The sequence below is a fragment of the Antedon mediterranea genome, chromosome 6 (assembly GCF_964355755.1).
Source record: "Antedon mediterranea chromosome 6, ecAntMedi1.1, whole genome shotgun sequence".
Lineage (NCBI taxonomy): Eukaryota > Metazoa > Echinodermata > Crinoidea > Comatulida > Antedonidae > Antedon > Antedon mediterranea.
The window spans coordinates 3,337,226-3,362,733 of NC_092675.1; the positions used below are offsets into that span (position 1 = coordinate 3,337,226).

At 31.3% G+C, this 25,508-nt stretch overlaps 2 protein-coding genes across 2 annotated transcripts; both read left to right on the plus strand.

Annotated features, from left to right (window-relative positions):
- The first annotated feature begins 568 nt into the window (after positions 1 to 568).
- Positions 569 to 4,969, plus strand: LOC140051284 (uncharacterized). Its single transcript, XM_072096447.1, has 2 exons — positions 569 to 704; positions 2,730 to 4,969. The coding sequence occupies exons 1-2, from the start codon at positions 671 to 673 to the stop codon at positions 3,431 to 3,433; spliced, it is 738 nt and encodes a 245-aa protein (XP_071952548.1). The 5' UTR covers positions 569 to 670; the 3' UTR covers positions 3,434 to 4,969.
- A 5,796-nt stretch (positions 4,970 to 10,765) lies between these two features.
- LOC140051207 (uncharacterized) lies at positions 10,766 to 19,990 on the plus strand. Its single transcript, XM_072096344.1, has 13 exons — positions 10,766 to 10,856; positions 11,373 to 11,799; positions 12,180 to 12,359; positions 12,572 to 12,645; positions 13,017 to 13,081; positions 13,454 to 13,514; positions 13,774 to 13,855; positions 14,447 to 14,482; positions 15,172 to 15,352; positions 15,834 to 15,900; positions 16,508 to 16,636; positions 17,184 to 17,288; positions 18,140 to 19,990. Exons 2-13 carry the CDS (start codon positions 11,373 to 11,375, stop codon positions 18,332 to 18,334), a joined length of 1,602 nt encoding a protein of 533 aa, XP_071952445.1. The 5' UTR covers positions 10,766 to 10,856; the 3' UTR covers positions 18,335 to 19,990.
- Positions 19,991 to 25,508: the final 5,518 nt, after the last annotated feature.

A 25,508-nucleotide genomic window follows, 5' to 3' on the forward strand; every position in this document is an offset into this window, starting at 1 on the left:
CGTAGCATGAAGTTTTCTTTTAATTTTTTCTAAGATATTATCCGTTTGAATCAACAGCTTCTATTTGTTTCTCTAAAGACATTTTGGGCATAACGATTCTTTACGTACTGTATTGGTAATACATTTTTATACTAACAATAATAATATAAAATAATTGATGAGTCATCAGTAATCTGGCGTCCGAATTAACATAAGCGAAACAATATTATAAAGATATCTCTACATTTTTTTGCATTAAAATAAATTGAATTCAATTTAAAAATAAATTTTAAAAACCTGTTTAATCAATGTCAATATCAGTATGTTTCAATATCGACACATTAAATATAATAATATAGGTTATCATTTTCAGTTATTAATTTATTTCTTTATACTTCTTTTCCACAAAAGAAATTACCTTTATGCCCCTTGTTAACATCATCAGATTCTGATTATTTGAGGTATACGTTTGTGACAACACGAGTCTGACTCACAGTGGTATATCCATAACCTATGACCCCTTATGTAGTAAAAACCGGGGGTGTGTAAAGCCCGGACTTGAATGTCATTGGATGGTGACTGATCTTTATAAGCAGTACTTTTTAGAGGGAGGAGGCAGTCTTGTGTTGTTGCCGGCCACACTGTAAGTAACTTCATTTACCGTCACATCTGGATATCAAACTCCAACAAAATGAAATTCGTCGTACTCCTAGTCGCTCTTGCACGTAAGTAAAATTTATCATTATAATTATTAATTATATAAAAGTAGTAAATGTTTTCTAATAATACTAATGTAGTTATTTATATTATAATATCATTTTTCCACTGTCAAATATATTTCTACTGTATTTTTATAATTATAATATTAATATAATATCATTGTTAATGATGAGTTAATACTAATTATTTAAAATGTTACTGCAATTTTTAATAATTTCATTTCATTTTTTTGGAATTAGTTAATTATTCATTACCGCTTTTAAACTAAAATAATCAAAAAGACATGAACAAGGAAATCAACTTGTATAAGACTAAGAATCCATTCCAACCACTACACGTAGACAAATTTTCACTAAATCAAAATGTTATAATATGTTGGTTCCATTTTTTAAAGATAATTTAAGATTCTTTTTTTTAATATCTTGTAAAAAAGAAGTAATTCAAATTATGCCTGCTGATTGTTTTAGTTGATATGTCTTGTATTTTGGTAAGTTAGAAAGGTTGCCAGAGTAAAAGAAGAAACCTTCTTACCTTTTTCAAAACTTGTATAGATTTCAATCTGGAGATTATGTCTATCGATTTCATTTTATCTCAATAGTGATACCATTACAACTTTTCAGATAAAAAAATATAGGCCTACTCTTCCACCTGTATTGAAATAATAAAAATATTTAAAAAATAAACAACAACATCTACTGTTACCTACAGACTTTTTCTAAAACAGCTTTTAAAGATGACGTTGATTTAGATCAGATTTTAGGTGAAGTTGAAGTTTTGATGCCGGAAATGTGTTCTAATGAAACGGAACATTAAAATTATTATAATAAATTATATGTAACGCCTTTTCAATAAGCTTGAATCAACACTGATTAATATTGTCTATTCATTTAATGGTGGGATTAACAACAAAAGTTTGTATGAGTAGCTCTTGACTTTAACTTTATACGCTTAGAATTGAGTCAACGAAAATTGCATTTTTGACATTTCCGATTGTTGAAATATAATAATTAACTAATGATGATTATTATAGTCCAAATTAGTTGACATACTATTTTTTTATATAAAATTTATATAAACTGAAAAGTAATTTAATAATTTAGGAACGATAGAGATGGGAGTATTTAAATAGCGCCTCTTTTTCGATTTTTTTTTTATGTTTTTAAAAAACTCTTATCAAACTCATTAATTTCGTTCAATGAGATTAAATGTTACCAAATTATCAATAGATCATCATAGTAAATTGTCCATAATAAATTAATAATAATAAAATTTAATTTGTTTAGATCTTTTTAAAGCTAATTTCCACTCACGAGATCGTGATTAAATATGAAATTAAGATATTAATAAATATTATTCTGAATAAGTATTCAATTATTTTATTATGATCACCAGATTACATTAATCCTAAATGTTTCATACAGTTTGTATGATAGCGAATATTGTGGAAGTAAAAAATTACATAATAATATGGTGTTGAACGTTAGCCAAGTGCGGTTTCTTCGTCTTTGGTACAGTCAGGCACTAACTTAGCTCCCAGGGTTGCCAGGAAATTGTCCTGAATTGATAGAAAACTGTTTTATTGAGTCACTTAATCGTTACCTTAGTAACGGTAACACATTTGACGTCACCATTTTATCCAGTTTTATCAAGAATATTTGTATCCGTTAACTTAAAAATCAAAATAATTTCTGTTTCATCACCTTCAATATTTGTTTTCTTCCTGAAAGTTAGAAATTATCTAGATTAGTTTTTGTTAATTTGTGTAATTATACACTGCAGCTTGATTTTATTTCTTTTAGTTTATGTTAATTGTTTTTATGTTAATTGTTTTTACTGAATAAAGATATCAATATGTTTATATGGTCATATAACAACATTTTTCAAAAGGCCTACAGTATTTTATTAGCTAAAATTGAGATATGTTTGTGTTTACAGTATTAATTTTTACTTTTGATTTAAGACAATACTATTATTTAGCATACATATTATGTTTTTATTCTTCAATAAAAGTTTCTGTTTATCTTCAACAGATGTTGTTCTTAGTCAAGACACTTCGACAACACCAATTCCACCATTTCGAGACACTAATGTAAATGGTGTCAATGCTGGGAATATGAATGGATTAGGAAATCCAGGAAACTTGAACCCAGGCAACATGAACCCAGGCAATATGAACCCCGGCAACATGAACCCAGGCGGAGTCAATAACTATCCAGTAGGAGTAGGAACTGGTGGTGGTGGTGGATCTACAACAGTTATCCCTGGTTTCGGTATCAATGTTGCAGGTCAAGCAGCCGGTATCACTGCTGGTGCATCAGTAGTCGGTGGTGATGATAGTTCCAGTAGTGAGGAGAATAGCGAACTTGATCTTCCAGGAAACGGTATTAGCAGCGTCGTCGGTGGAGCTGCCGTAGAGGAAGGAGATAGCCCAGACACACCAGACGCAGTAGATGGCGGCGGTAATATGAACGCAGGAGCAGGCATGGGTGCTGGAACAGGAGGTAACGCTAATGTTGGACGAGGTGATACAGAATTTAACGACATTGGTGATACACCAGATAACGATGCTCAAAACATGGTTGATGCTGATATGGGATCACAGGTTGGAAAATCATCTACCGGTGCAACTGCAGGAATTCTAATTGCAGTTGTTGCCGTCGTAGCTGCAGCTGCTGGTATCGGTATTTACGTCGTAAAACAACGACGAAATGCTTTCTCAGCCAGCAATGTATAAGAACTTTTTATTTTAAAGACTTTTTTCTAATTTCTGTTCCATGCGTATGTACGTATGTATGTGTATCTATCTTTGCTATGTAAATAAATAACAAGTTAATAATATAACAGATGTCCATCAACTGCAATTTGAAATTGTCAAGACTGTGAACATTAGCAGGTCTATAGTTTTTCTTGTAAGGTAACATATAAATAACAAGTATCTGTGTCAAATATGTATTACAGAGATTTACTAATATTCATATAATATGAACATTATTAAAGTTGTATTGTTCCATGAAAAAAAATGTATGAAATGCCATTTTAATATCACATAATAGGACAATACATCTTTAAATTTATATAACAATTAGGTAATTTTTGTTGAAATGTATACTTATCTTATAAAAATAACCAACAACCACTATTTTCATTATTTTCAGTCATCATATCAATATTATTGTAAAATTAAATTCCATTTTTAACAGTTTATTTTTAATTATGGATGTATATAGTTCTATTTTTCTACTTAAAACTTGAGGGCATAATTGAATTCTGTCTGGTGAAAGGTTTCTTAATTTATTTGTTTTCTTTTTTTTTTTAATTGACTTGAATTTTATTATCATTTTGTTTTTTCTTTAGAACTTAGTAGAATGTAGTAAACTTATGTAAATCCATGGCAATTATGAACAACACATATTAACACAATAGGCTTTCTATACGATTTTTAAAAATCTTATTTTAGATATTTTCGAATATATGTAAACTAAATCTATGTTAATTCTATACAGGTACAGGAATAAATTTGCCTTATAAGGAAGGTCGGCTATCCTTATTATTCAAAACCAAACTGATATGTATTCAATAGTAGGCCTACTCCCATTTGAATGTTAAATATTATTCTATGGTTACAATGAACGCCGTATTGGCAGTAACACATTAATTAGATCATAAAAACGCTTCTTTAATTGGAAGACGAAGAAGAAAATTACTAAAAGTAGATCATGTATCTTTATATACAACAGGTATTGTCGAATAACTACTATATTGCTGACAAATTTAATAATAAATGAAAAAGCAATAGTTAATTTTCGATAAATAGAAATGAAAACGAAATAGATAAGCCTACAGTGGTTATGCCATTATGATTTGATAAGGTATTAATACTCGAAAAAGTACTTTGTTTCGTTTATGTTAATTACCGTAGCCTACGTCACTTTTCTATTTGAAGACAACGGTGGTAGTTGATGTTGATGATGATGATGATGACGGATTGTATTGAACAACTACCAACATGTACGACGGTGGTTCTAGCTTCCAGACAAATAAAATCGAGGACAAAAAGATCTATTATATAACAGATTTGTAACTTAAATTAAGAAAAATATAAGCAAGAAGCAATCTTGGTTTTTATTAGACGATATTTGTTGTTGCTGCTGATTCGACAGCCTTTTCAGGAAGGGATGGGAGCGGCACCCATACCTTTTTTTTAAAGAGAGCTGATGGGAGCGGCAACCTATACTTTTTATTAAGGGAGCTAATGGGAGCGGCAACCCATACTTTTTTTAAGAGAGCTATAGGGTTGATACAGACTCATCAATCAGGAAGAAAGGATATTAGGTAGGGAGGACGACATTTTTATTGAAATTATGGTGGAAGTAAAGATTACTGTATTATTGATTATACTATACTTATAATACTGTGTACTGAGTTGTAATACTAAGATTGCGTATAGTGATTATAATGCTTGGTTCCCACTAGAGATGCAACACAAGGACGTAACGCAACGTTAGTGAGTTGACCAATCACCAACCTATGAATTCGTCCGTCTTTCTAACCCATCTATCCATCTTTCTGTCAATTCATTTATTCAACCTTTCGTCCATTTATGATTTATCGCAGTCTATTCATTAAAACGTGAAGTTTTCGTTTTCCTTCATATTCCTCCATACACATCCAATCATGCCTACATTCAACTGTTCATTTGTGTGTTGTACACTTTCTTCATTCAATCATTGTTGGTTCATTCGTTTTTTGTAACAGATGAAAGAAAGAAAATAAATGTTTACGTTGAATTGAATTGAATCATTAACCCAGCTTAATATAAGCTTTCCTAATTTCCGTTAATTCATCTAATACCATTTTAATTAGGTTGTAGTCCAGACAGAGTCTGAGTATTATCATGGGACATTACAATCCCATGTGAAACAGATTTACAAATTTAAATCTACAAAAAAAAAATCATCTTTCCATATTCATTTAAGCCGTCATTTGATTGGTTAATTTTGTATCACGACATGTGCATTATCTGTTAAGTTATTCAACACGATGGAAGTGGAGGTTTAATTGAATGGGTTATACTACTTGCATTCATTCATCCTATACTCGGCTCCGCTGCACCTCGTCAAAATAGTAAATCTTTCATCTAAAGGAAATATTCTCCACTATTTAACACATAAACATTCACCAATATTGTATATATACCAATTTTGATTTGCGACGACCGGCGACCGGCGACCTAGCACATAAGATGTGTCGGTCTTCCGGACCTATAGACACCAGCAAAACTTTCTCCAGAAAGCACGTCAATTCCTTCTCGCATGCACATGATGGATTTCCTAACTTGTTAGATGGTCGTCGGTCTTTGAATCAAAAGCTCAAACAAAATATATCAAGGAAAAAGTGTATCCTATCATACTTAAGAATATTTGCCTTCTATAGCCTAAACCCGATCCATGTCTTGTCTTAATTTAGTAATGAATCATAATAAATATATATATATAATAATAAATATGCCTAAGACAATTAACAGTATCAATTTTCAAGGACTCATTAGATTTATTTTTCTATGTATTTTCTGAGAAAGACTTATTCTTTATTTCCATTCTAAAAGAAGTATGATAAATAAGCATAATAGCATACAGGCCTACAAAGGGAAAAATAGAATGGGAAGGGGGAATCTCAGAAGCAGGGCTTATAAAATGTAGAAACCTCCTGTTACCAAAATATATATTTGAAAAATGGCATAGGCTACTCGTTTAACAGAGTAAATAAAGAAATGTATATTTAATTTAATTGAAATTGTGAAGATGTATATTCCTGGGCTTTGTATTCGACGACACAACCCTGTTTATAATGAGCACGTGGGCTACGTTCAAATTTACAGCACGTTTAATTGATTTAATTTCCTGTCAATATTGTGCATTGACTAATTAGTATTTGTGTATGAAGGTTTTATCACTCGTGTAGGCCTACTGGCTGGGTTAAAATGGGAACCCCCTTGAACCACTCTTGAACACGTCACACTTGATAGATACTTTCTTGGGTTTTTTTGCCTCTTTCATTTTTTATATAACTGAATCACCTTTTTCATACATTATGATTTACTGTATTATAGCTCTAAAAAAATATAAAACATCAGAAATTATAATGTTTTACTCAAATATGAATATGAAGGAAATAAATGTTTATTTATTATTTGGACATAAAAAAAACAAACTTAATTTTCACGGTTCATAAAATCTTCTCCTTAAGCCTATATATACTCAAAAGATGCAGTATATTCTACGAATTAGAATTAATGAGAGGAATTGTAAGTTATCAAACATTGATGGGAAAATGTCCAAAATGGATGTTGCCTGAATAAGGGTGTCTCAACAATTATTCCTTTTAGGACTTTTTTGTATTGTGTTTTTTGATTGGGATTCAGCATTTATAATTCGATTATAAATAGCGTGTGCGACGCATTGTGGGTTTGGGAGCAAAAACGTGACGACATGCTTGTACGTGATTTGTTGTTTGTATATATACGCGTCGTGACGTTTGCTCCCAAACACTTCCCATCATGCATTGTATTGTGCAATGACGTTCCTCACGCTGGACATAAACTAAACGTCATCAAACGATTTAGACTTATAGGTATACAGAAAAAACGGTTCCAGACGTGCTACCTCTGCGCTTGATAATAAAAAATATAGGCCTACAAATTCTAACTCGTGAGACAAAGTCCCTGGGCTTTACTTCATTCATGATATTGCCAGGAACAAGGGTTAAAAATAAGAATGTTAAAGATAACGATTGATTAACGTGTTGATGTATATATTTTCATAGACAGAGAGAATGTTTTTTCATGATAGCAAATGTACGCGGAAGTACTACATAGGTCAAATAAGTAAATTAAAGATGTCCTGTCTTGTGTGGAAATAGATAAGTGTCTATAAATAAGAAAGAAGTTCATTCACGTAGTAAACAGTCGTTGAAAACGCATTTATGTAACTGAAAGATTATTAGTCTTTTCTTCATTCATTCTTGAAGCAAATAACTTACTATGTGTAGATCCCTAATTAAGTATCACTGTTTGTTTAGATGATGTTTGGCGTTTCTATGAGTTTATATTTTATTCTAACAAATTTGATAATCTTGGGCCTGTAGGGCCTACTTCACTCTAAATAAAAGCTTTTGTTTACTAACAAAACTTAACAAGCGCGAGTATGGAATGTTTCAAATGTATAAACATTATTTTATGACAGTTTACATGTCCACGTTGAATGTACTTCGTAAAAAAACTCGTGTTATTATTAAGTTAAGAATATAAACTTTTATAAGGTCAGAACTGTCATTTTGTAGGCCTATATTCTTTCATTTTAAGAAATCCTAGTAAATGTCTTGTCTTTTCATATTATTATTGTTTGTGCTGAGTGTTCTAAAACTGTCTGTATGAGGGGCCATTTCATTATTATTTTAAGCCTACTCCATTTTTTAATACACGGATTATCAGAAGAATCTTGTTTTCTGCATATAGTTATCATTTGCTTATTTCATTTGCTAGCTTTAACTTTTAAGAACTAGTTAAATCGTTTTTGTTGGGCACCGATTTTTTGTATTTTTAGAAAAGGACTAGAAAAGAATTGTGTTGGGCGTCGACCTTTGGGTAGAACTTCACCTTTTTATTCGCTATAGAATGTTACACATTTAATCTCTAATATCATTTAATTATTGGTTTTAAATGTGTAAATCACAAACAACAAAAGCCTGTTATAAAACCCTTGTGCGAGTTTTTCATAATCAAACAAACAAAATTGTTTTAATTTGAAATTCAAGGACTCATTGGGTTGTGTGCTTCTGATCAATTCATTTGTGTCGAGAACGTTTTCTAATAAAATAATACAGGCCAACAAAATATTTATGAGGTTAATATGGAGATATCGAACGAATGCATTATTTCTTGCGGCGTAGCGGCTATGGGTACTCACTGGTTAAACCTATGGTCCCAAGAGCTTAAGGGGCTCAGAGCATGAGCAGTCCAATGCAACTCCCCAGCGTTGAAAGGCCCCTTAGGATCGAGTGCTCAACCAGAGGCCTTTACCCACTTTATTGGTTTAATACGTCACACCTATTGTTTTCTTAGAGTACACTTTTATTAAAAAATCGGCCGCTTCCATTTTATAGTCCAACTGAACGTGCAATATAAGTAACTTCAATCAGTAAATTGATAATGACGAACATGATAAACTAAATCATGAATCACTAACATGACTGGTATACAATATCCGAAACATTCGTTATGACGTCATTGGAGTATCGATACCTACTCATGGTGATGCAATATAAATTTGAGGATTATCTTATGTGATTTTGGCATAGTTAGTAATGAATGGAGACACATGCTTGTTAGGCTTTAGATGGTTATTGAATCATTCTAGGTTTCACTGGTCCAAAAGTACCAACATGTTTGATGACAGACAGACTACCGATCCCGGTACAAAAACGTCACAAAAAACGTTAATTAATCCACCATAACCAATCACAAGTGACTTTGGATGATCCATCGCTTGTTATTGATTGGTCAAACTACTTACGGTGTGCTTATAAAGTCCAAATGGAAACCAAGCTTTATTATTGTCCAGAAAACGTATTCATAAATGGTACAAAGAAATATAAATGAGAAAAGAAATGAAAATGAGTCCAATAAGCTATATCATTAAAAAAATACTATATACTATTACTATAGCTTTGCTTCTCCTCGAAGATATGCAACTAAAGTAATTTGACCAATTACAAACAACGGATCATCCGTTCCTTCGTTTGTGATTCGTCAAATGCCTTGCGTTGCGCGTACCTATATAGCGTACTTATGGATAATCATCTGGTATTAGAAACCCATGGAGCTATCTAATTATAGCTCCATGAGAACCCTAATGTAAGGTTTATTTATAAGAATTTTAATACAATTATCATTGCCAAAAGGTTGCTTATTATCGTGTCAGTTTATAAATCCACGTGCAGAATTAAACGTGGATGCCAAATACACGTGCTAACTTGGCATGCAGTCGGGTTTTTTTACTTAGACTATACCAATATGAAAAAAAATAATAATTTGGTTCTTAAATATAGCTAATGATTCACTAAAACGGTACTGCATGGTACAGAAGTTCAGAACAGGAAAATGAGTCAGAACTCTATCGGTGATAGGGATATTGATGAACTGTTCTTAGACTTTATGCGCTGCTCTACTGATAATAATATATAAGATGGAGGAAACTATGACGTCACTGTTGTTCTTTGAGTTCATCCGCGTGACGTTAAAAACGAAATATGTAACTGATTAATTTGAGATATCGTTTTCGGAACATTATTTTATAGCGCCGTGTTTGGGGAACCTTCACAAAGAAGAGAATCCATCCCCTCATTACCTCCCCGCAAAAAATATATGTATGCCTACATTTATACATATCGAAGAAATTGATTTATAGGGAGTTGGGAGAACTGAATTTATAGCTAGCTAGCATTAGATGATCTGAAACCAGCCTCTTATTTATGGCTGTATTACAGTGTATTATATGTATTGTGCTAAATCATGGTTGGTACAACTATAGGTTACCTTGCGTGAGTCTCTCTCGGGTATGCTACAATAACTATAATGTGTTAAGAATGTTCTTGCAATGACCTCGACATTTTAGTAAATAGAATTACTTCTTTTTATGAATAAAACATCGATATATATCCTGAAATGAAGACCTAATTAAAGTGAAAATTGTTTAGTCTAAGATAATAGATAATGTATTATATAATATAAGTCAAAGATGCTCTCTGGAATACCATCCTGAGATGAGAGCGCGCCTTATTGTTGTAGTTTATTTTTGTTAATTTATATGCAATGTTATTTTCTATGGACCAAATATTTTGAAATTTTGAAAGATTGAATAATAGAATGAATGAATTAGCGACAGTTGTTGTTATGTTAACACATTATTAACACATATGTGACCAGAAAAGAAATGCATTATGCAAGTTATAATTTGTCGAGCATCACTTCACCAATAGGTGGCGTGCTGCAAGGAAAGGAGAAAGTAAGGAGGTCACAAACAACTTAACGCGACGAATTTTTTTGTCTGTTGTTGTTGACAATAAAAATCTCATTCCTAGGCCTAGAAAATTTGAACACGGTATGAAATAATTTATTGGTGTATTATATTGTCAGAAAAGTAATAAATATTAACAATTTCCAGAGCTCTGCAACTAGCGGGACACACAACAAGCTATTTAAAGCTAGGCCTACCTTAGTAAATAGTACCAGACCCTCCTAGTAGTAGGCAGGTAGCCTGACCTGCGTGCGGTGAGTGCAGACTAACTAGACTATATGTATGCGCCTAGCCTAGGCCTAGTGTCAGTAGGCATACAAAATAGAGAGCGTGGGTAGGCCTAGCAGTGTAGAATAGATAGTAGCAGTAATTCACTAGAGAAGGGTCGACTGTGTGTGACTGTTATAAATCTAGACTCTAGCTAGGCCTACACTTTCGCTCGCTATTTTAAAGAACAAAATTAGTGAAAGTGAAAATTCAATGTCTATGTCTATGTATGACTTGTTAATACTATTGAATTGTAATCCTTACTCCGGTGATGATGTGAGTTATTTTTTCCATCCTTTTTTCGCAATTCTTCAAATCAATTTCTATTTTTAGATGCCGCAGAAAAAATCGCAGAGAGGCAGGAAGAAAAAGCGACTAAAGAAATCTACCAGAGGGAAACAACTAACGAAATCACAACTAACTCAAGCTGTAAATAGTGATGCAAGCATTTTTAAAAACTGTAAAAAGAACAACACAAATTTAAGTAACAAGGAACAGAGTAAAAATCATTCAACTTGGAAACCATGTTTAGTAAATAGAGATGAAAAAGACATGTCTACTAGTGACAGTGAGCTGAAAGAATATTGCTTAATGAAAAACAATTCTCAAAATTCAAATGAGCAAATGTCAAATAAAAAATCAAAGTCAAGAAAAAACAATACATCTGAACAAATAAGAAGAACTTCACCCAGAAAAAGAAAATCATCAGAAAATAATGTTCATTCTGAAAATAAAATGTTTATTATGGACCAAGAAAAAGGTTAATAATATTATGCTTTTTACTTTATTTATTAGTATTTTTAATATTTAGAAAATGCAATTCATAATCATATAATCAATCAACAATTCAATAATCATAAAGGTTGGGTTCACACTACCTTTGTTCCATTGAAAGTTTTTTAAGTAGGATTCACATGGGTTTGGGAATGCTTGTTTGTGAGATCCCTTGTCTACTTTGTTTGACATTAACACTTTTTCGGAGCCAATGGGAGCTGTTAATTATTTCTATGAAAATGAGAAACAGAATTGTAAATTATAACATTTAGACTATTCCTTCTCCATTCTGTATTATAACACACCCATATTACAAACTTACCCAAATAATAAAACTCAAATTTTCTGTTACATTTTTCTTTTCAGAGAAAAATGAAATTCCTGTTTCGAGTTCAATGAAACCAGTACCACGTGTTCCTGAAATTAATTATGATGTGGACAATAATAATGTTATTGTTGCCCCGCCCTCTCCAGACGTGTCAGATCTTGACAAAGACAATGAATCAGATGATGACTTACCTGATTGCTTTGAAAATACACCCTCAAGTATGTAATATCAGTGCATTCTGCTTTAATGTTTGTTTGAAAAAAACATTTTGCTGTGTCATACGTATACTTGAGCTAGCATGACCATCTAATTTGTTTTTAAATATCAACACACCTGCATGTAAAAAACATCTTTTTCGTTTCGTTTATTTTCCACTCTTCAAATGAATTTAAACTTAACATAAGTTTTTTTGATGATTCTTTATTTGTAGAACGCTGGTCTCAACTGGATGTTGGTGATTTAGTGTGGGCAAAAGCACCACGCCACCCTTATTGGCCGGCTATAGTAAGTGTTTATGATAAAAATGTAGTAGGGTAATATTGGGGGTTGAGGGGTTTGGGGTGAACCTTGAGGAATCTATAATTTTTTAAATATTATTTTGTACATTTTTGGATATTCTACAGCTTTTGCATTCTTGTATAGAAAAAAACATTTGTTTTTATCCCATTTTTTCTTGAATTTTGAGACATTTTAAACTAACTACAATCGGTTTTCTGTATTCTAGAATTCAAAAATCAACATGAAATTTCATTGGCATTTATGAAATGCAATGAAAATTTCATTGGCATTTATAATTTTTTATTTCAATAATATTGGTAGTTATTAGCTCAGATTATTAATATATTTTTATTGGCGACTCTTTTATTTCAACATAGGTGCGATCTATTAAGCGTACTAGAGCTTCAGTGGTTTTCATGATGGAAAATGATAATCAAGATAGGTAAGAAATCTACTATCTTAAGCTCTGTCTACACTATCAAACTGTATATGACAAAAAATATGATGTGACGGTATAATATGGAAATGATGATGTCATATCACTACCATATTTGGGCATATCACTACCATATTTGGGCATATCACTACTATATTTGGGCATATCACACTTTTTTTTGTCAAACTAATTTGATAGTGTAGACACAACTTAATGTTTGTAACAGGTCATAAGTTGTCTGGCCTGTGTGGGATAGCGGATCAATCATAGCCTTCATCCCTGGCCTAGCTTTGATCGGTGTTTTACATTTTTTACCTTGCAATAAATGGTTTTTATTTATATTCATAATGTACCTTGATTTTAATTCTTTTTATTTAGTTTTCCGTTAAGAAACGCTAAAATGCTGAAACCATTTTCTTGTCCTGATCGATGTAAATACGTGAGTAAACTTCTATATAAAGTAGATGTACAGAATGTAATTACTAAGCCAGTGTTTATTGGCTGTTGCAGCTGAATTTTAAGTTGTAAAAATTTTGTATCAGAGGTCCAAACTTGATAATTATGAGAATGTCTGAAAGTAGAGAGAGCACTTGAAAAAAAAATTGATCTTGATCACAATTCTTGATCCTTTTACTCTTTCTTCTCCTATCGTAGATAGCAACTCTCTGATTGCTCTTGTTATTTATATTTATATCTAGGAAGAAAAAATGAAATGCCAAATAAATGAAGACGAATATAAACAAGTTATTCAAAAGGCTAATGATTACCAAGAGGAACGAGGTATGAATTATCTAATACAGTGCCCAAATATGGTAGTGATATTCCCAAATATGGTAGTGATATGCCCATATATGGTAGTGATATGACATGTCCCTATATGGGCACATCACATTTTTTGTCACAAGTTTGATAGCGTAGATAGAGCTTTACAGACTGCTCCCTGAAAATCAGAAACATAACGCAAGTGTCTATCTTATTTTCTATTTTAAAGGCAAATATCTTTCCTTTTTGGCTTATAAATTATATTCACAAATCTGGTGTTTTGAGGTCTGGGTCTAGTTTAACCAGGGAGATTTAAAATATTTTACATCTCCCTGGTTTAACATACATATGGAACGTTCCTCTTCCACCATCGTAGAACTAAAGTTAAACCCTATATTCAGAATGTTTTCCTTCTCCAAAAGGCAATAACAATCCTTATATTCAAATAACAGTTATGTTATTTAAATAAAATAATGACATGCATGTTTATCAAGTTTAGTAAGATAATTTGCATTAGCAAAGAGCACCATATTTAGGTAGAATATGCTTTCTTTTTTAACAGTCGTATATTTTACTTTTGACCTTTTTACTTCTTTTTTTTAAAAACAGTACTGGGTAAAAAAAGTAGCAAGTTTCAAGGAGCAAGTAAGTACAATAAGTAGATAATCTGTTGAATTAATTAAATGTTGACAAATATATAAACTGAAAGACACACAAATTATGATAACAAATGTTTCATAAGTAAACAAATTTTTAATAAAAATGCAATAGATAACATAACAAAAAATATGCAGAAAATAATGTAAACATATAATATGAGTTCTGTAATTTTTTTTTTTATGTAACATTGAATGAATAAAGGTGGTGGTTAACCACAAAAGATAAAAAAAAAGATTTTGACGAATCAGTGAACGTATGTACTGTACCTACTAGTAGTTGATTAGATTATAGTTTGTTTGGAGTTGTGTAGCCGAGTGGTTAGGACACTTGACTGACATACAGCGAGACCCGGGTTCAACTCCCGGTCTACTCAGTTGTAAATAGTACCTGGTTGAAAATACTAAGGATGATTAGGAGAGGAGAACTATTAAATAGTGATTTTTATGAATCCTGTCTCTGCCTGGTTTTGTGTGATGTTTTCCTGTTGTTTGTCCACGTTTTTTTATATTGTATTTTTATGGAGTCAAAAATAAATGAAATGAAATAAGGAGGCGTGGAAAGGAACTTATCACCTTACCACATAATACCGATGCTTAAAAGCGCATTGTTCAGAAATGGATACAAGACTCATTTTTTTATTATAGTATACTGTACCATTTGTTTTTGTTCACCAGCGCCAGCATCAGATACAGATGAAGCTGTCTATTTTGAAAAGTCAATACCATCGCCCTCTGTCGGACCTCCAAAAATGGATGAAAACTGCATTCCGCCCACTGTAACATCAGAAGAGGATAGAAAACCTAAAGATAAAGTTGTCGTAGATGATGGTAATGCTTTACAAATACAAAACAATCTGTAAGTATCAGTAAATATTGTTTTTTTGGTCAAAATCTTAAAATAAGATAATACTATATTTAAAAGAGGTAACTGTGAAGGAAAGACAAAGAAAGTATAAAGCTCTGTCTACACTATCAAACTTTATGTGACAAAAAAGTGTGATGTGCCCAAAAATGGTAGTGATATGACATCATCATGTCCATATATGGGCAAATCACTTTTTGTCACATAATAGATTGATAGTGTAGACAAAGCTTTAAACAGATTTGTGTTCCCCTTTCAGACCAATTTCAGTTATCACTATTTGTCATCACAACATTCCATTTATATCATTTGTCAATTCATATTTTTATCAATTTTTATCACATTTTCATCAATTTTTATCACATTTTCATCATCATGTCCATTTCCCTTTTTGCCACCACATTTTGCTTTTTTTATCGTAAATCAATTTTTAAAATAAATAAATAAACTTATTAATGATTTTATACATTTCCAGGAAAATAGAATATGAGAAAAGGGAATTACGATTAGCAAAATTCATAAAAAGAAGCAAGAAAATCAGAGTAAGCAACTCAACAGAATTTTTAATTGACAAAACTTGGTGAGATAGTTGCTTATATAACCATAGAGAACCTAGGCGACATCAAAGTGATGCCAACAGGCTAAATAGCAGCTGTATCTAGAGTATGGCCTTAACGTCATCTTGAAACACTTGTTCTCATCTGATCACCAAAATTAAGCAACGTTTGGCCCGGTACTGAGGAGGTCACCCAGTATACATAAAAACCTAAAATAGTTTTTATAAAATTATTTTGTTACTGACAATAAAAGGAATTAATTTTTGAAAAATGTTATATTTTCGCATACAATGATTGTATAAAAATCTTTTCTCACATTGATACGCAACACGTGATGACAGGGTAGAGGATTTGACTTCAAACTGGCATATTTGATTGGCTGATGTGATGCAACTATATTGTGCGGTCCCTCTCCATGAAAAATCACTTGTTGATTTAAGATAGTGTGACAGTTTGACATCTACTTTTTATAGTATGTCTATGTGCATTTTTGCGTTATTTTTGTTTTGTGTAATCTTTCCCTAATTCTAAAAAAAAATATACATTGCAACAGTAATTATGTGTTAATTTACCTTCACCTCTCTATTTTTAGGAGCATTTAATTAATATTTGTACCGGGAAGACTGTGTCTAAGAGGCACACGTTATTTTATAATATGACTAAAACATCAAAAAGTATGTTGGATAACATGGGTGCTTTACCTATATATTCAGAAGATGTGGTAAGGATATGTTGTTGTTATTATAATGTTGGATCATACAGGTTTTTTTGCATATTCATGTCTTTTCAAAATATTTACTGTTTTTCGACGAGTTTAATAGAAGAATCGGAATTTTAATGAATGACATTTTCTATCTTTTCAACTAATCATTTTTGCTTTATAACACATCAACTGGTCTAATTTAAAAGTTTATCTAAGTAATCCGCTGCTTCCATGAATCGAAAGATTTATATAATATATGTTTCCAAAAAAAGAAATAGTGATCATAGTGGAATAAATGACCATGTTATATTATGTGACTTTATCTTTTGTACTGGTTCAGGTAACCGTCTACATAGAGACATCTGTTGGCCATTGAAATCAAGTTGCCATTTAGATTAATGCTACTTGTCAAATCAAGTAAATTTATTGTCATTTGTAAACACATAAAAAACATTTACATTTATGGATTCGGCTGACAAAAAATGAATAAGTGAGATTAGGAAATTAATACATATGAAAAGTTTATTTTAAAAGTTTATTTTTATTTGTTGCAATTTGCTTACAGATGAATGATATAAATGCTGTTGTAAAGTCAATCTTAGAGGGACAGTGCAACTCAACAGATGAAGAAGTTGGCTTATCGTATATTTTCAACGTTGGCATACCTGAGGTATTTGAGTTTATTCAGTAATCAAGGGTTAAACACAATTACAACATTGGATTGCATAAAAGAACAAGCCTTGATTACAAATGATGATAAGGAATGGTTTGAAAGCACTTGTAACTAATCAATATTAAATGATTTCCTCAAAACACTAAAACAAACAGAGATATGTTGTCAAAATGGATTTCAATGGAGTCAATCTAAAACTCATCTACACTATCCGTGAATAAGTGCATTTTGTAGGATTGTTAATACATAAATCATTTTGTTTGACAAATCCAGTAAAGAATTTACTCACATTCTTTAGCTTTCGCCATTTTGGCTGATGGCTTGATCACAAGTGATCCGATCCACTGCTACTTCCTGGAAATCTGTTTTTCGTAGCAATGATGTGTATACGTGATCGAGTTCTAAATACAGCCCCTTCTTCCACGGTTGATTGCGTTAGCTCCCCTCCTTCTGATTTGGATTGCCTCCCATTTTTTCCCCCTCCCAATCGATGATTTTTTTTTTTCTGTCTGCACTATCAAACCTATGGGACAAAAAAAGTGTGATGTGCCCATATATGGACGTCATGATGATGTCATATCACTACCATGTTTGGGCATACCATATTTAGGCACATCATACTTTTTTGTCAAACTAGTTTGATAATGTAGACAGAGCTTTATGTTTAAAGCTATTTCAGCCTTATCTTTAATATACCCCTTTCATTTCGCCTAGCAAAACTGAAGTTTACACAAACTCTGTCTTGCTATATAGGTGATGTGAAAGAGTATTATTATTTTGGTCATTGTTGGTATATTATTAGTATCAATCGCAACGATTTATAACAATTGAAAATTAATTTCTTACAGGCTATACTATTTGCTATAGGGAAAACTAGAAAAGTTTGCAGTAAGAAAGCAGAGAAAATCTTTTATAATATGAATGCTGAGCTTTTGGAACTAGAGGAAGGTAGTGTACCTAAAATCACGATGACCGATGAAATCAGATCAAAGACTCTACGACGTGCATATCGTACTTTAAATATTCAGATGGATTTGCTGTGACATCATTATACTTGTGACATTTCTACTTGTTGGAACATTTTTAACTGTGACATTGTTATTTGTGACATTGTTATTTGGGACATTGTTATTTGTGACATTGTTATTTGTGACATTGTTATTTGTGACTTTATGTATCTTATGTCATTGTGATTGTGACATCATTGTACTGGTAACAGGGTAATTATGACATCAGGGTCATTTTTGTGACATCACTGTACTTGTTGTGACATCACTATACAGTACTTGTGACAACACTGTACTTGTGACATAACTGTACTTGTGACATCACTGTACTTGTGATATCACTGTACTTGTGACATCACTATACTTGTGACATCACTATACTTGTGACATCACTATACTTGTGACATCACTGTACTTGTGACATCACTGTACTTGTGACATCACTATACTTGAATTCAATTCAATTCAATTAAAACTTTATTATCCCCATGGGGAAACTCTGTTGGCCTTTTCAAAATACAGTACATAAAATATTAAATACGATATAAAAGCCATACAAAATATACATATAAAATCCTAAAATGTCGATTAAAATACAATAAATAAAACTAGCACATGTCATTCATTATAAAATCGTATTGCAGCAGGGACGAATGAATTGCTGTACTTGTGACATCACTGTACTTGTGACATTAAATTGAAACATTATTGGTGCAAAATTCATGTCAGCTGCCGAGAGTGGTGCACACATTTTATTCACACTCAATTTAAATTGTTTGTATACATTAGCAAAGATCCTATTCTGACCAGATAGGAAACTAGCCTTTATAACTTGTGCATAGCATGTCATATTGCATGTAAATTAATTCGTGTCGGAAGGACATTTGAAGTACTAGTACTGTAGGAAATTTGTAGATGTTGATGTTTTATAATTTTATAATACACTTGATGGAAGTATGCTGCCTTAAAAACTTAGAAAACAGGGATAAATGCCGTCATGCACAAGGCCTTACAAAATTTTCATTGTATTGATAAAATTATGTTGTTTACGATATTTGTGAGTATTATAACATTATTTGGCATTATAGGCTGTTGATTACCTTATGTAATAAAAAAGGAGTTTACTTAGGAATTTGGCATAGTTACGGATGCTACCACAATACAGAATATGTGGTGGGCATGCACATATGCTCTTTTTGCTGCAGTTTATTATTTTTTTATTATTTATTATAGTATAGTTAATCAAACTATATTGTGGGTAAGTGACAGAATTTGCCCTCAACTTTTATGTTTTTACACATGCGTATACAAAATCGTAAGTTAAATCTGAAATGCATTTTAAATAGTCTGGCATTAATGTGTTTGTTTAAATCAAGAAATTGTTATATATTATAGGAGTATGTTAAAATTGCTAGCATTATAAAATGACTGAACTAATCACTAACATAAATTATAATTACAGGTATACGTTTTGTGTGGTTTTTGCACAAAATATTTTCACGCATTGGAAAAAAACTGTAGTCGAGTTAAAAATGTGTTATTTTTATTTGTTATTACTGTATTTGAACATAAACTGGATTATTGTTTTAAGGATTTTGAAATCTCACGTGTGTGTGTGTATTAGAACTGTTTCCAGCTAATTTTTATGTTGTATGAATTTTCCCATTAAAAGGGTAACCATTTCCAGATTAATTTTTGTTTCTGATTATATTTTGTATTGTGTTCAATATTTGTATAAGCTAATTTGACAACTGTAATAAAAAACAATGCAATTGATATAAATCGAGTTCATTGTAAACTATACCTTTCCCTGAGATTAATTTTTCATTGGAACTCCATTTTTAGAATGCTATTGACTGATGCTGCTATGTGCAAATGCTAAACCATTGTTTCTATGAAATATGGAGTCATTGATTGATTACACAGACATTACTTTAGTTAATGGAAATATATCTTCTTTTTTTTTTTCATTGTTATACAGTTAAACCAAAATAAATAATATATACAAAATACTAATTATATTAATATTTAAAATGATGTTGAAACACAACATACAACCCCAAATAAGGGGGAAATGTTGAAACACTACATACAACCTCAAATAAGGGGGAAATGTTGAAACACTACAGTACATGAACCCCAAATAAGGGGGAAATGTTGAAACACGTCAGTACAACCCCTATTAAGGAGACACATTCTGGAATCCAAAAAGTGTCCCTTGAATAGGGTTGGCTTTAATGTTTCAACATATATTTTCTATCATTCATTTCACAGGCAGGAAATTGTCCCTTTAATAACAGGGGTGTCGTCTAAATGGGAGTGGCCCAGGAGGGAGGCTCTACTATATTATGTAATAACTAGTTTTATAAATAAAATATTGTAAAATTCAAATGTTTCTATAATATCATTGCAAAACAGTTTGGCCAGCAAACCTGCAACTATGTTACAATTAAGCATATACTGTATAAGAGATATTAGTCAATTTGTGATACTGATATTTAATACATGATAACATACAGTAATTATAATTAATGAATTACAATCCTAATGTTTAATCTTCTCGTATTAGTATTAGCAATGCAGTCAGTGCAAACAACAAGTTTCACACATGAATTGGCTTTCAATCTATTGAATGAACACAAATTGACAATCAACACAGCTCTGCAGGTATAAACACAATGCCACTTACGGGAACAGCAACGGTTGTAGGTGTCCATAGTCCCACGTGCTCACTTGCCATCCTCATAAATATTGTATAAATTTGTGTACAGTATTAATTATATTATAACAGCACAAATGTATTATCAGCATGTGATGCAACCACTGGTCTTGTTCGTTTAAACGCTTTTGATTTAAAAGACACATTTTAATACTGTACTAGAATGAATTATTAAAAAAGACAACTGAATAAATAGTGAGAATTTGATATTTTGATTTATAATAATTTATAATTGTATTTGATCAGATTTTCGCCTGATTCTCAGTGTGCTGTATCCACCAGTATCATAGGTAATTCTGTAATAATACAGTATCCCGTGTGTTTCCCATGTGATGCCTGTATCATGAAACATCAGGGGTGGGTGGGGGAGGGGTAGATATAGGTGTTCATTAGCCTTAATGTTACAGGCTCACATGTTATACTGTATCACAGAATGTGCCTATAATACTGGGTAATTTTAGATACAGCATCAAGAAAGTACTAAACTGATGAAATAGATTAAAATGTCCCAATATGTGTTGTCTTCTTATTTGGTGTTGCCCATGTTTTATTTTATACTGAATTATTAAGTGGATCTTCTCTGGTACAAAATAGGCCTATTGTGTAATATTGAAATTGTAGCAGATATCTTTGTTAGTCTAACAACAGATGGTAAAAAGGTCTACTGATTTATGTCAGATTTCTGAATATTCCAAGTGATCCAACCGTCATGAAATTGCCATAACAATAATCTCTAATATTAAAAATACATCAAACAGAATTATATTAATTCCTATTTTCATGCACAGCATTTTTCTTGTGATACAAAAATATGTGGAAATGCCTTTTTTTTTTCAATATTTAATGGAATATATCCTAATTTTCATGCTGCACTGAAAAGGCTACACATGTTTTTCCTATACAAATATAATGTGTTTTTCTTTCTGTAGTAACATAAAAATACCAGCCATGTGGTGTTTAATATTGCAATGCCAGCTGATTTTGTAAAGTATCATAGGCAACTGCTGTGATATAGCATCTCATGTGTTACAAATGTGACGCTTGTATTTTATAGTCAGTAACCTAACCCCGTAACCTTTCATGATACAGGCGTCACATGTGAAACACATGGGATGCTGTATCACCTATGATACTTGATATATATGTTGAGATACAGCACTGAGAATAGGGTAGATTTCAAACTGAGCAGCTCAATGTTAAATTCATAAAAATCAATTTAATCTTAGAACTTAATCAACTGATTTTTTTTTGTTGATTTTTTTTAGGCAAATTGCCAAGGATAACCATAAGCAAATTCAATCACTATCCTTCTTAAAGGTGGCAATCCGTTCACGAGACAAACATATACACACAATGCTCTACATAAACTAAGTCTTTATTACAAGTCTTTGGGAGTGGAGTTGTAAATTGTCATTAGAAAAAATCCTGACATATGACAGGACTTGAACCCAGGACCCTTGGATTGGCAGCCAAGCATCATAACCACCAGGCCACAACTCCACTCCAATCATGTGCAGTATCTGCCCCTGGACATTGAATTGTTTATTGATAAAAATATTTCTTCTGTAAAATAACTTATGTTAAACAGTTAATCAACTCCATGCCAAATAGGACACGACACACAAAATGGACTTGAACATTATTACCACAAAAAAACCACAAAAACTTCTCAACCTAGGGATCTCTATACGGCCAAGTTTAATTTAATTATAGTCAACCCCCCAATACCCATCTAAATGCCTGTTTTTTCACAAATTCTGGTATTCTGGATGTGTTTTTAATGGTTAAAAACAGTTTAGAACCTTTTGGACAGCATGAAATATCCAGTTTTGTGAGAGTTTTCGGTGTTTAGAGTCTGGTATAGGAGAGCTGCCTGTAATTACCAAACTTGTACCTACAGTACACAATCTTATGAATGGCTGTGGTAGTCAATAGTATTACAGTACAACACGTTTATAATTCATGCGGTATTAATTTATTACAATCAAGAATGACAAATGAACACATACCAAAAGATTAAATAAAAAAGAGAATAACATTCAATAAACCAAATATTTCTACATCATTTAAAAGAAAAAATGTTTTATCTATCCTGAATAATATTGTATAAAAAGGTACTAAACAACTATAGGGAAACATTTACAATGGTAAGGGGTACAATTTTAGCACCCTAAAGTTCTTACTGAGGTACTTTTACAGAATACACCAATTTATACTAATTTCCCTTAAAATCTAATATTTTAGATTTATACAGAAAAGAACATTTTACAGAACTTTAATCTTTTGACAATCATTGTTACACTATATTTTCTCTTGTTTTTAAAAAAATTCAGAGTTTAAATCATAAAAAATGTTGTCTTATCTTATGCTCTGTCTACATTATGTGAAAAAAATGTGATGTGCCCATATATGGACATGGTGATGTAATATCACTACCATATTTGTGCATTTCACTACCATATTTAGGCACATCACACTTTTTTTTTTTCAAATTAGTTTGATAGTGTAGACAGAGCTTTATACACCTTTCAAATCCCTGGCAAAACTCTTAGTAGGTGTACACACACTAGGGCATTCCATACAAACACAGGTGTAGATGCTCCCAGTGTGAATGCAATATGAAAGGGTATTATTCCAATAGGTACAGCTCATTAAAAAACATTTCTAATTTCAGATGGTAAAGTAATATTTATTATCTGTAAATACAGCAATAAAAATAATCATAAAAAAAATTACTGATTTTAAATCTTAACATATGATAAAGAAGATTAAAAATTAATGTATTATTTTTATAATATATTCATAAACAATTTATTTCATCTCTTGATATTGACATAAAAATGATAACCAATAATTTTCTTTTTTGATTTTTATATTTTTTCTTCTGTGTGTTACCACTGCGTCGGGCCTGTTTTTGGTACCATGAAATATGAAATAAATAAAAAAAAATATATATTTAATTTTCTAGTGAAAACATGACTAATAATATGAGTTCGGTTTCAAGACTATATATATACAAATAATTAGAAGGTTGATATTGAGTATCATTGTCTGCCATATTATGTATATAAACATATTTCTCTGAATTACAAATAGACCATAAATTTAATACATAAATTAGTAACTACTACATTTAACAGATTTACAAACAAACCTCTAGATTTAATAATAATTGCACAAAAACAATTAATAAATTGATTGCATTGATTGAAAAATAATAAAATATTTTGAAAAGGGCACGGTTGTGAAATGAGGACACTTATTTATATGTCACTTTTTTTTCATCCAACAGGGAGAAATTTGCCAATTACATAATGGATAAACTGAAAATTCTCATTTGAGTTGTAGGGAGTGGAGTTGAAAGAGTTCCGGATTGAACCATGGACCTTGGGATTGGAAGGCAAGCATGTTAACCACAAAGCTACAGATATAGCACCATTTTAGGTGTTGCTAAATTTTATATTTTAAACCTTGGGTTCCTTTTAAATTTGAAAATTGAACATTTTACAGGTTTCAATAATGATATATTTGCTATACGATTGAAAACCACAATATCAATTATACAATAATAATTATTTATAATAATAATAATAAATTCATGACAAATTGTAAAACATAATTTTTATAATACCTTTGGTATACTAATTATAGAAAAAAAAACCAATAAAACTTAATACTTAAAATTATATTGCAACTTTATCAAAAATCTGGAATGCTATGAACACATAGAACTGTGCAAGTTCTTTAGTTAGATACAGCACTATACGTACAGTATTAAATAAAACATTAGATAATGTATGTACAGTAGTTAATCATGATGCATTACGCTGACATCTTGTTCAGGATGTTCATTTATGGGTCAAAGGTCATGAAATCATCAATATCTAAATGCCATGTGGTATAATAAGTTATTTATCCTGTATTACAATTCTATTATACTACTCTTCTATTGTATTTTGTCCTTAAACTTTAAAGTGGAATTATGCACATGTTGCACACCATACATGCTGTGAGCATTTATTGTACAATACATAAAAGTGTTTGTTCTACTAAGCACAATAGAATAAGAATGTAAAAAACAGCTGCTCAACTCACAAAAAGTATTTAACTTAAACAAATCATCGTTTTGATAGTATCCCTGACTATAACAATACCAATTTAAACATACAATTTATGAGAATATTTTGTCCAGGTGTCACATGGCAAAATAAAATGTTCTGCAAATAAGACGCAGTAAATATGTATTAATTATTAAACACGTATTTTACAATATTAATTACTATGAAATTAATTAGCAAGATCTGTGTAAATAATTTCCTTTCTGTACAGTGAATAATCTTAAATACTGTACTTATCAAATATGATTTAATAATAAACCTTGTTCATGCACATAGCACACTTTTTAGCATAATATAAAATGATCCATATTCCAATTCTGATTAAATTCCAATCCTGATTAAATAGTGAATCCCTTTATCTTCTATGGTGCTC

Coding starts and splice junctions, on each gene's coding strand:
- LOC140051284 (XM_072096447.1), top strand. CDS start 671: ATGAAATTCGTCGTACTCCTAGTCGCTCTTGCAC. Junction 705..2,729: donor ACTCCTAGTCGCTCTTGCAC/GTAAGTAAAATT, acceptor TATCTTCAACAG/ATGTTGTTCTTAGTCAAGAC.
- LOC140051207 (XM_072096344.1), top strand. CDS start 11,373: ATGCCGCAGAAAAAATCGCAGAGAGGCAGGAAGAAAAAGCGACTAAAG. Junction 12,360..12,571: donor CTTTGAAAATACACCCTCAA/GTATGTAATATC, acceptor CTTTATTTGTAG/AACGCTGGTCTCAACTGGAT. Junction 13,856..14,446: donor TGATTACCAAGAGGAACGAG/GTATGAATTATC, acceptor TTTTAAAAACAG/TACTGGGTAAAAAAAGTAGC.